Here is a 12002-nt window from a genome sequence, read left to right as displayed (position 1 = left end):
CAGAAACAGGACAATGGAAAATTAATTGACATCAAGAAAGATTTTTTTTTCTCTTTCATAAATGTAGCTTTATTGACAGCCTTTTCTTTGTTGCATGAAAAAAAAATGCTGCAAAAATGCATAAAAAAGCACAAAAAACCACCAAAACTGCATGTGTTATTTTGCTGCGTGTTTTTGCCACAAGGTGTAGATTTAGTGCAGAAACTTTCTGCAGTGTGTGCACATAGCCTTAGATTCCGTGCACTTTTTTTTTTTTAACCCTACAGAAACCATTTTGAAATTTGCAAAATGTCAATTCCCCTTGCGGTAAATTTACGTTTTATTTGCGGATTTTCCCCGCAGACTTGAATGAGAAGAGGAAGATCTGCAAATTAAAAAAACGCATATGTGTTTTTATTGCAGAATCATAATAAAACGCATGTGATCACGGGATATTTTTAACCCTTTAAAGCGTGATATACAAAAAAGAGGCAAAAAAAACGCAGCTAAAACAACACGATAAAGCAATGAAAAATACTTTAGATAATTCTGCAGCATCAAAACGCAGCTTTAGGGCCGGTAACCTCTAATAACCCCTGGGATCTGTGCGCCTTGGAATGCAAAGAGTTAATAGAGTATTATAATAGGTCTCCTCCCCGCATAACCCCTGTCCCAGTCCCAGTGTTTAACCCTATTATTACTGCGGCTCAGCACTGAGTTATGTGACATCTGTGAATCACGTGAGCAGCAGCCAGAGAGGATCTCTGGGTAAAGACCAGGGGAGAGGGAGGAAGCACAAGCCTGAGACTCCAGTCCCCTTCATTGCCAGGCAGCAGGCGGACTCAGGTAATGGGCAGGCTGCATGGTGCGGAGCCCCAGACAATGGTGGGATGACCCCATATACCCCTATGTCCTCTATAGATCATATATACCCAGCTACGACTAAGCCGGGGACTGCGATCGTCTATAGGATGAATATTGCAGGAGTATTTCGTATCTGATCTCCCAAAAGTTTTTTTGGAGGGCAAAATAACAAAAAACTTTTCATTTTGCAGTCCGAAGAGAACTAGAATTGTCTATTGTAATGTTTTTCGTGTACTACCGACTCCTTTTGCATAATTAGGTCGCCATGTACGCAGGGCTGTGGAGTCGGTAAGCCAAACCTTCGACTCCGACTCCTCAAATTCTCTTGCACCGACTCCGACTCCAGCTCCGGCTCCGACTCCGACTCCTACATATATTGCTTATAGTTAGGTGAAAAATTTATTGTAGTACATGAATATGTGTATGTGAACATCAGACATTTAATAATTTTTATGATACAATAATCAAGATATTTGGATAGAACATAAAATATATTTATTGGAATACAACTTTAGAACACAAAAAACTGTAATAAATTGTAAATATGTAATACACTATGTAATATACAGTAGATTACATATATATCTTGTGTGTGTATATACACATATATATATATATATATATATATATATATATATATATATATATATATATATATACACAGTGTATATACACACACAAGATATATATGTAATCTACTGTATATTACATAGTGTATTACATATTTACAATTTATTACAGTTTTTTGTGTTCTAAAGTTGTATTCCAATAAATATATTTTATGTTCTATCCAAATATCTTGATTATTGTATCATAAAAATTATTAAATGTCTGATGTTCACATTGTACTACAATAAATTTTTCACTTAAATATAAGCATTATACTAAATGTTATTATTTAGTAAAATATTCAGCACATTCTGCATTGCACTCCTGTCCCCAATTTATTATATATTTTAGGAGTCGGAGTCGGTGCATTTTATACCGACTCCGACTCCGACTCCGACTCCACCAAAATGAGCTCCGACTCCACGACTCCGACTCCGACTCCACAGCCCTGCATGTACGAGCTCGAGGATATTCCGGTCATATATATGTACCAATAATGAATCCGAGCACCTCCGCCAAGGCTTCAAGCTAAAGCCTGGTTCAGACAGACGTGTTTTACGGTCCACACGCAGTCGGCCAAGACTGGACAGATCTGACCTTACAACCTGGTTTATGACGTGAGTTCAGGTCTAGGAAATGTGGTCGTCTGAACCTGGCCTGAGTATATGTATGTATGGGGTATTATGAGGCCATATTGTCTCGTTGTATATTAAGGATTCTGCCACATGTTTCTTATTGATGCGATTTTAACCTCATCAGTTATAGCATCAGAATAAATCCGTAGTCCGGTTTCACACATTTAGCCCCTGCATTACCAGCAAACCTCGATAGTGAATAGTAATGTAATATAAAATATAATGGTCCCCGTAAATATAAATGTCAGGTGACGCTGCTGATTTTGGCAGGATTGATGGAACGTCTGAGGGGCATGGTTTAGTGATGAGCGGGCACTATCATGCTCTGGTGCTTAGTACTAGTGATGAGCGGGCACTACCATGTTTGTGTACTCTGTAATAGTTATGACAGAGCACTACCATGCTTGGGTGCTCAGTACTAGTGATAAGCGGGCACTACCATGCTTGGGTGCTCAGTACTAGTGATAAGCGGGCACTACCATGCTTGGGTGCTCAGTACTAGTGATAAGCGGGCACTACCATGCTTGGGTGCTCAGTACTAGTGATGAGCGGGCACTACCATGTTTGTATACTCTGTAATAGTTATGACAGAGCACTACCATGCTTGGGTGCTCAGTACTAGTGATAAGCGGGCACTACCATGCTCTGGTGCCTCATACTAGTGACGAGTGGGCACTACCTTGCTCTGGTGCCTCATACTAGTGACCGGCAGGCACTACCATGCTCTGGTGGTTGGTACTAGTGATGAGCGGGCACTACCATGCTCTGGTATTTGGTACTAGTGACGAGCGGGCACTACCATGCTCTAGTGCCTCATACTAGTGATGAGTGGGCACTACCATGCTCTGGTGCTCAGTACTAGTGATGGTCGGGCACTACCATGCTCTGGTGCTCAGTACTAGTGATGGTCGGGCACTACCATGCTTGGGTGCTCAGTACTTCTGATGAGCGGGTACTACCATACGCTGGTGGTTGGTACTAGTGATCAGCGGGCACTACTATGCTCTGGTGCCTCATACTAGTGCCGAGTGGGCACTACCATGCTCTGGTGCCTCATACTAGTGCCGAGTGGGCACTACTATGCTCTGGTGCTCAGTACTAGTGATGGTCGGGCACTGCCATGCTTGGGTGTTCAGTACTTGTGATGAGCAGGTACTACCATACGCTGGTGCTCGGTACTAGTGACCAGCAGGCACTACCATGCTCTGGTTGGTACTAGTGACTTAGCGGGCACTACTATGCTCTGGTGTTTGTTACTAGTGATGAGCGGGCACTACTATGCTCTGGTGTTTGTTACTAGTGATGAGCGGGCACTACCATGCTCTGGTGTTTGTTACTAGTGATGAGCGGGCACTACCATGCTCTGGTGTTTGGTACTAGTGATGAGCGGGCACTACTATGCTCTGGTGTTTGTTACTAGTGATGAGCGGGCACTACCATGCTCTGGTGTTTGTTACTAGTGATGAGCGGGCACTACCATGCTCTGGTGTTTGGTACTAGTGATGAGCGGGCACTACCATGCTCTGGTGCTCAGTACTAGTGATGGTCGGGCACTGCCAAGCTTGGGTGCTCAGTACTAGTGATGGTCGGGCACTGCCATGCTTGGGTGCTCAGTACTTGTGATGAGCGGACACTACCATGCTCTGGTGCTCGGTACTAGTGATGAGCGGACACTACCATGCTCTGGTGTTTGTTACTAGTGATGAGCGGGCACTACCATGCTCTGGTATTTGGTACTAGTGATGAGCGGGCACTACTATGCTCTGGTGTTTGGTACTAGTGATGAGCGGGCACTACCATGCTCTGGTGCTCAGTACTAGTGATTGTCGGGCACTGCCATGCTTGGGTGCTCAGTACTAGTGATGGTCGGGCACTGCCATGCTTGGGTGCTCAGTACTTGTGATGAGCGGACACTACCATGCTCTGGTGCTCGGTACTAGTGATGAGCGGACACTACCATGCTCTGGTGTTCGGTACTAGTGATGAGCGGGCACTACCATGCTCTTGTGTTCGGTACTAGTGACGACTGGGCACTACCATGCTCTGATGCCTCATACTAGTGACGAGCGGGCACTACCATGCTCTGGTGTTCGGTACTAGTGATGAGCGGGCACTACCATGCCCTGGTGCTTGGTACTAGTGATGAGCGGACACTACCATGCCCTGGTGTTCGGTACTAGTGATGAGCGTGCACTACCATGCTCTGGTGTTCGGTACTAGTGACGACTGGGCACTACCATGCTCTGATGCCTCATACTAGTGACGAGCGGGCACTACCATGCTCTGGTGTTCGGTACTAGTGATGAGCGGGCACTACCATGCCCTGGTGCTTGGTACTAGTGATGAGCGGACACTACCATGCCCTGGTGCTCGGTACTAGTGATGAGCGGGCACTACCATGCTCTGGTGTTCGGTATTAGTGACGACTGGGCACTACCATGCTCTGGTGTTCGGTACTAGTGAAGTGACGAGCAGTCAGATGCTCGGATGGACTGAACTTGTGTACTGAGTATAATGGAAAATCTTCTGGAAAGATGCTCGAGTTCCCCATTGACTTCCATTATACTCGGAAGACGCATTGTGCCCATCCAAGCGTCCGACTGCTTGTTACGAGACCCAAGTATGGTAATGCTCGCTCATTACTACTATGGTGGTCTTCTCTTTCCTGATGTGGTGGTCGGATAAGTAACAGTCAAGTGTTTGGGTATGTGAAAATTAGGAGATGGCTGTAAAGCCCCCGTCGCACATAGCGATATCGCTGAAACGTCACAGGTTTTGTGACGTATCAGCGACATCGCCAGCGATCTCGCTGTGTGTGACACGTAGCAGCGAGTGGGCACCTGCTGCGAGGTCGCTGATCGTTACAAAACGATCAGGACCTTTTTTTGCTTGTTGGTCTCCCACTGTGCAGCACACATCGGCGTGTTTGACGGCGGGAGACCAACAAGCACCGACTCTGTGTAAGCAGCTGATAAATAGGGAAACTAAGCAAAGCGCTTTGCTTGGTTACCCGATATTCACCCTGGTTACCAGCGTACGCCGCTTACAAGCTGCCAGCGCTGGCTCCCTGCACACGTAGGCAGGGTAAATATCGGGCAAAGCGCTTTGCTTAGTAACCCGATGTGTACCCTAGCTACGTATACAGGGAACCAGCGCTGGCAGCCTGTAAGCAGTGTACGCTGGTAACCAGGGTAAATATCGGGTAACCAAGCAAAGCGCTTTGCTTAGTCACCCGATATTTACCCTGGTTACCAAGCGCAGCATCGTTACACGAGTCGCTGGTGGCTGGTCGCTGGTGAGCTCTGCCTGATTGACGGCTCACCAGCGACCATGTTGCGACGCACCAACGATCCCTGCCAGGTTGGATCACTGGTGGGATTGTTGGTGCTTCGCTACGTGTGACAAGACCCTTAAAATGACAGCTGTAACAAGTATGGACAGCTTATGGCCTATGGAAATCTTTTCACTTGTGTTATCTTAATTACTACCTTTTCTGTCTGCAATATTTTTTCCTTTCATTCATTTTAAGACCCTGACAAATGTAGTTTGCAGCCTGATCCATGTTTCATATTGTCTCTTGTGGGAGTGTATCTTCCTATAATGCAGGCTGGATGTGTGTACCCAGGTCGCTGCTGTATTGCTTATCATTTTCAGCAATTTTTATACTGCTTTCTGCCTTATCTAAAGCCTGTTTTTGTTTTTTTTTGTTTTTCTACCCTCCCTGAAACTCTAATTACTTTCTCCCCTTTCCACATTTTGAAAACGTGTGTAAAATTCATGTACCCTTCCGGCTGCTATCTTTATGGCTGGATTCAAATATCCATGTGTCGCGGTCAGAGTATGGACCTCGATGCACAGGCTGATCACGTGTATCCTGACCCGAAACTGACAGCCTCATCTCTAATATCTAAAGGTTGTGTGTGTGTGTGTGTGTGTGTGTGTGTGTGTGTGTGTGTGTGTGTGTGTGTGTGTGTGTGTCCGCTAAAGGAAACCGCACCATCGCATTTACAATCACGACATTTTACACAGACGCCTCATGTGACCCAGGGAATGTCATAGACTATGTTTTGACAGGAAAATTTAACCCCGCGCTTTAGTTATTCTCCAAAAAACCTGCCTCCATTAAAGTGAATGGAGCCTGGAACTACAAGTCATTAATAGGAGCTGTGATTGGTTGCTATAGGAACAAACGAAATTGTTAGTCTAAGAAGCTTCTGTGTGAGGTAATATGATGTCGGTGGGGAGACAGACAGACAGACTGACGGGGAAAGAGAGAGACAAAGAGATGGACAAAGACAGACAGGGAAAGAGACAGGAAAAGATACGGGGAGACAGACGGGGAAAGACAGACCTGGAAACAGACAGATGGGGAAAGAAACAGATTGGGAGATAGAGAGGCAGTTATGCGGGCGTCACACGGTCCAATCTATCGTGCGATTGCACGAGCGATCGTACCCGCCTCCGTCGTTTGTGCGTCACGGGCAAATCACTGCCCGTGTCGCGCAAAGTCATTAACCCCCGTCACACGTACTTACCTGCTGAGCGACCTCGCTGTGGGCGGCGAACATCCTCTTCCTGAAGGGGGAGGGACGTTCGGCGTCACAGCGACGTCACACAGCGGCCGCCCAATAGAAGCGGAGGGTCGGAGATCAGTGGGACATAAACATCCCGACCGCCTCCTTCCTTCCTCATAGCCGCGGGACGCAGGTAAGCTGTGTTCATCGTTCCCGGGGTGTCACACAGAGCGATGTGTGCTGCCCCAGATACAATGAATAACCGGCTGAAAGAGAAAAATAAATGATTTTGTTAAAAATGAGCGACGTGTGACAGATAATCGATTTGCAAATGTTTTGCGTCGCTCGTAGGTGTCACACGGGACGATGTCGCAAATGATGCCGGATGTGCGTCACAAAAACCGTGACCCCCGACGATTCATCGCACGATAGATCGCCTCGTGTGACACCCACATTACTATCCTGGGCAACGCCGGGTACTACAGCTAGTTTGTGTGTGTGTGTGTATATATATATCTCTCAATGTCTTTTTTACATTGCTGTGCACACTGTTACTTTTTGGCAATCAGTCCACCTGAAAAAGAGAGCGGGTGCACTTACCCTTACAAATATTCTGCCGCAGTAAAATGGAAGCAAATTTTGAAGATTGTGTTTTGTGGTTTGTTTTTTTTTTTTTCTTTTTTTTTTAGAACATTTCATAGTTGATAAGGTTGAAGGTAGACTAAAGGCCGCTTTACACACTGCGACATCGCTAGCTATGTCGAGCGTGATAGCACCCGCCCCCGTCGTACGGCTGATATGTGGTGATCGCTGCCGTAGCGAACATTATTGCTATGGCAGCGTCACACTACCTACCTGGTCTGCGACGTCGCTGTGACCGGCGAACCGTCTCTTTTCTAAGGCGGCGGTTCGTTCAGCGTCACAGCGACGTCACTAAGCGGCCGCCCAATCAAAGCGGAGGGGCGGAGATGAGCGGCCGGAACATCCCGCCCACCTCCTTCCTTCCTCATTGCTGGCGGGACGCAGGTAAGGAGAGGTTCCTCATTCCTGCGGTGTCACACGGAGCGATGTGTGCTGCCACAGGAACGAGGAACAACATCGATACTGCAGCAGCAACGATAATTGAGCTTAGGGGGGCATGTCACCGATTAGCGGTTTTGAACGTTTTTGCAACGATTAAAAATCGCTAATAGGTGTCACACGCAACGACATCGCTAACGCGGTCGGATGTGCGTTACAAATTCAGTGACCCCAACGAGATCGCTTTAGCGATGTCGCAGCGTGTAAAGCAGCCTTTAAGTCCATCAACTTCAACCTAAGCTGTGCATTTTGAAAGCAAAATAAAAAAAATCATAATGTTTTTTTTTTTTTTTTTTTCTTTGTTTTCTTTCAGCCACATCAATGGATCACGGCTGTGAGTGCACGTACCTTGTGGGCGCAGCCCTTGGAGCATTGGTGTCCATTGTGCTTCTGTGGTTGGGGCACCGTCTGGGCGTCATCTATCAGCTCTTTCATAAGGTAAATCGTATGAAAACTTTGCGTTACACAATATAAATCCACAAATGGAAGATTTTCCTGCTTTGGTAACACCTCCATATTACACAACATATTTTATTTATCTTGAAACCACATTTATAGCCTAACCAGGCAAACAAGATCATCCGCCAGGTATCTAATATCTAATCAACGTTTTACTATAGACCAGTGTGATTCCTGCTCTAACGATCCCACAGCTGAATGTGTTTGCTTTACTTCATTGAGTGACCTTATGGATAAATGATTGATACCCCTGATGCCACTTTATACTGGCGAAACGATATGATACCCCTGATGCCTAAATGTTTCGTAAATAAAAAAGGTTGAAGATGGCTCCACCAAAAGCTTTGATCTTGGGTTCCTCTTCAGGTTTATTCAGTTTTTATTTAATATTGCACAATAACTTCTGACTTGGGTGGGCTTCACATCAGCGGTATTCTGCCGCAATGCCGGATCTGGTACAAATGCGTTTCACTTCAATGCATTGCCTATGGACTCACGGCAATGTCTGGTCACATGCGGTTGCATGCGTCATACACAACCGCATGTGACCGTAACTTGCCACGAGTCCATAGGATTTGCATTGAAGTGAAACGCATTTGTGCTGGATCCGGCATTGCGGCAGAATACCGCTGATGTGAAGCCCACCTTACTGACCCTTAATACATCTAAAATTATTTTATTCGTAGGTGGAAAGTCAAAGTCCCTGTCATGGAGGAGAGTTGGTGGCTCAAGTGCTTCAGTCCCACGGTGTAAAGTTTTTATTCACCCTAGTTGGTGGCCATATTTCTCCCATCTTGGTTGCAAGTGAAAAGTTGGGAATACGGGTGGTTGACACGAGGCACGAGGCCACGGCGGTGTTTGCTGCCGATGCAGTAGCCAGACTGTCAGGTAGGAAAGTCGCCATGTTTGGTGATGACAGTTGCACTCTGAAATGTTAAAGCATGAAAGATGAGATATGCCTTGACGTGGCTACTGGGCAGATATAAAAATGGCCATTTTTGTATTCTAAACATCTCAATTTATTCTTAGATTTCCTTTAGCAGTAATGTATATCTATATTCTCACATTCATGGTTTTCATGCTTTAGCATTTCAGAGTGCAGACTGTCTCCTTTTTTTGTCATTTTATGCCATGTTTAGCTATGCACCCGTTCACATTGCAGTTTTGGAAGTACCGTTATTCTTTGTGTCTAGATTAATGCACGTCTTAGTAAGGTCATTGCCATGGTACAAGGTGGCCGTCAGACCTAATAATAGTTGTGCCCCCCCCCCCCCCCCGAATTAGAAAATTTACTTATCCACGTGTTATGGTTATTTCGGTGCAGGTACGGTCGGAGTGGCAGCAGTGACAGCCGGTCCAGGTTTAACCAACACTGTGACGGCCATTAAAAATGCCCAGATGGCGGAGTCCCCGCTGCTGCTGATTGGAGGAGCCGCTGCGACACTGCTGCAGGTAAATCCTAAGCTACAGCAAGTGAGGACAAGAAAATGCATGACACAAGGGTGTAAAGAAGCCAAAAAAGAGAATGTTTGTATTCTGCACCGCGACCTCCAGTAACGTGCTCACAGCCATGTGAAACAGGAGGTCCAGGATGAACACACTTTGCTCTCCACCAAGAAAAGAGGACATTTTTTAATGTTTTCTGTATTACTAATATATATTTTTTTCTTTCTCTGTAAAATAGGGGAGAGGAGCGCTCCAAGATATAGACCAGTTGTCCCTTTTCAAGCCCATCTGTAAATTTTGTGCATCTGTCAGGACGATACGTGACATTGTCCCAGTGTTGAAGAAAGCTTTGGCCGAGGCCCAGTCGGGAACTCCTGGTGAGTAAGGCTGCATGCAACTGTAACTTGAAGATTGTGGGCCCCAATGTCGGTCTAGACCATAGGGCCCATGTGCGACTGCGTCCCCTCTACCCACTCTAGTTACACCATGACTGGAGGACCTTGCCTTTTACTGCAGTACATAGACAGCCCATAGATTTCAGTGGGAATTTGTGTAATACTTTATTCCGCCTGTAGAGGCGCTACACTGGGAATAAAGCACCTGCTGTCAAGTTCCTCTATAACTTGTATTAAGGCAACCTCTGAGCAGAAGAAAGTCAATGTGGCGCCGACGTCCCTGCAGGGACACAGACTTATTCACCGTCGGGGTCTGGTTGCTCCCCCCCCCACCCCACCCCATCCCACCATTGTTCTGCGACCGTCCACATGTGCACCTGCTTTCTCTTACCCCCGGGGCCTGTGCACATCATAGAAGCTACCTGGGAGTGCGCTTAGGGCATGCTCACACTGGCTCTCCTCGTAAAGGGCTGGCGCGCCTTTTCCCGGAAAAGGCCTATGGCTGTGAGGCATTAAGTATTTAAGGCACACTCCCATTAGGGGAGGTGCCTGCACAACACGCTTAGTTAGTTAGGCTTCCAGTTTGCCAGCTAGTTGTCAGGTCCCGTTATTGCTGTGTCCGTTCCAATACATGTCTATCTTGCTATGCCCACCATACCTGTTCGTATTCGCCTTACTGTCTGCCTCAGCCGTTCGGCCTATAACGTGCCTGCACCAGTGTCCATACCTAAGTCTGTCTCCTGTCCAGGGGATCAGCTGCTACAGTTCCGGTCTCTGTACTGGTAGTAGTGCCTGGTGTCTGCCCCGTGGCAGGAACTTACTTTTCAGTGGGAGGGGCTTAACTAAGTCCGGTTCCCCCCCTGTGGTCCAGTGGCCCCACTCCCGCTTGCCGCCTCAGCAATATCAGTGGTGACCATTACGGTCAACTTATTAGCGATTTGTTGATTGTCTCGTCTGGGTAGGAATTTACTCCGACATAAGATGCTGTGTACACCTTAAGGTGTCAGCAAAAATATAGCTGCAAAATGACACTATAAATGTGCCCCATAATGGTACAGTGAGTTTTAATTGATGTGTTGAAATCAGAGTCTTGGCCTCATTTCTTCTTCCCTTTCTGCATTTTCAGGCCCCGTTTTTGTAGAATTTCCTATAGATATTCTGTATCCATATCATGTCATCCAAAAAGAGCTGGCCCCAAAAGGAGCCCCGAAAGGGATCATGGGAAAAATAATCAACTGGTAAGTGACATTGTGCTGGCCTGGTAATTAGGTAGAGCCGTGCTCTTCTATCTGGTATAGAGTGATGTAGAAATGCACATAGTGTGACTTGCATCCTACAGTTCTCCTCTCGGCAGGCTTTAATTCTCATTTCATAGTTGTCTCTTAGCTAGTGGGTGGAGAGCAGCCGCTATGTCCTAGATATATGAGGGATTCCTGTCTCTGTGTGGCACCTTTCCAGAAGCAGCAGCTGTAAATCTAGTGCTAGGATGAGATAAACCCTTACTAGAAAGCAGCAGTGCATCTGTCTCTCTGCTTCTCTCTCCTTCTCCCCTTTCCATAGACCTTAATAGGCAGCGGTGACCTATTCACTCAGTGAGCTGCCAGACCATCGTGTTTTGAGCAAGATGGATTTGAGCAGTTTTTCAGAGTGAATAAGTTCAGGAAGAAAAATGAAGAAAAGAAATTACTCATAAGTGGAGAAAGAAGCAGATTTCGCAGATAAAATAATATACAGGGTGGTTCAAAAGTAGGTGGACAGTGTGCGTAATAGGGTTATCAAACATGGTGTAAAGTGAAACTGACTCAGTTGCCCTTAGCAACCAATCAGATTCCACCTTTCATTTTCCAAAGAGTCTGTGAAGAATGAAAAGTGGAATCCGATTGGTTGCTAAGGGCAACTGAGTCAGGGTCACTTTACACTGTTTGATAACCCTATTACACACTGTCCACCTACTTTGGATCCCTGTGTGTGTGTGTGTGTGTGTGTGTGTAATATATATATATATCTCATTTTTTCTGGCA

The 12002-nt window shown here is 46.2% G+C and overlaps 1 protein-coding gene across 2 annotated transcripts in view; it reads left to right on the top strand.

Moving 5' to 3' along the window:
• The first annotated feature begins 758 nt into the window (after positions 1-758).
• The window catches only part of HACL2 (2-hydroxyacyl-CoA lyase 2), a 46706-nt gene continuing 35462 nt past the window's right edge, over positions 759-12002 (top strand). Inside the window, exons 1-6 of one of the 2 annotated variants that reach the window (XM_075327427.1) lie at positions 759-825; positions 7995-8119; positions 8827-9028; positions 9465-9592; positions 9825-9963; positions 11108-11219. In XM_075327427.1, coding sequence (XP_075183542.1) covers positions 8003-8119; positions 8827-9028; positions 9465-9592; positions 9825-9963; positions 11108-11219 — 698 coding nt within the window. In that variant the 5' untranslated portion in view covers positions 759-825; positions 7995-8002. Of the gene's footprint in view, positions 826-1909; positions 2070-7994; positions 8120-8826; positions 9029-9464; positions 9593-9824; positions 9964-11107; positions 11220-12002 lie in introns of those variants that run through there. The other variant, XM_075327428.1, reaches the window with a different exon arrangement.

The sequence above is a fragment of the Anomaloglossus baeobatrachus genome, chromosome 11 (assembly GCF_048569485.1).
Source record: "Anomaloglossus baeobatrachus isolate aAnoBae1 chromosome 11, aAnoBae1.hap1, whole genome shotgun sequence".
Taxonomy (NCBI): Eukaryota; Metazoa; Chordata; class Amphibia; order Anura; family Aromobatidae; genus Anomaloglossus; species Anomaloglossus baeobatrachus.
The sequence above is the reverse complement of the archived record's forward strand: the minus strand, read 5'-3'. Positions and strand labels throughout refer to the sequence as shown.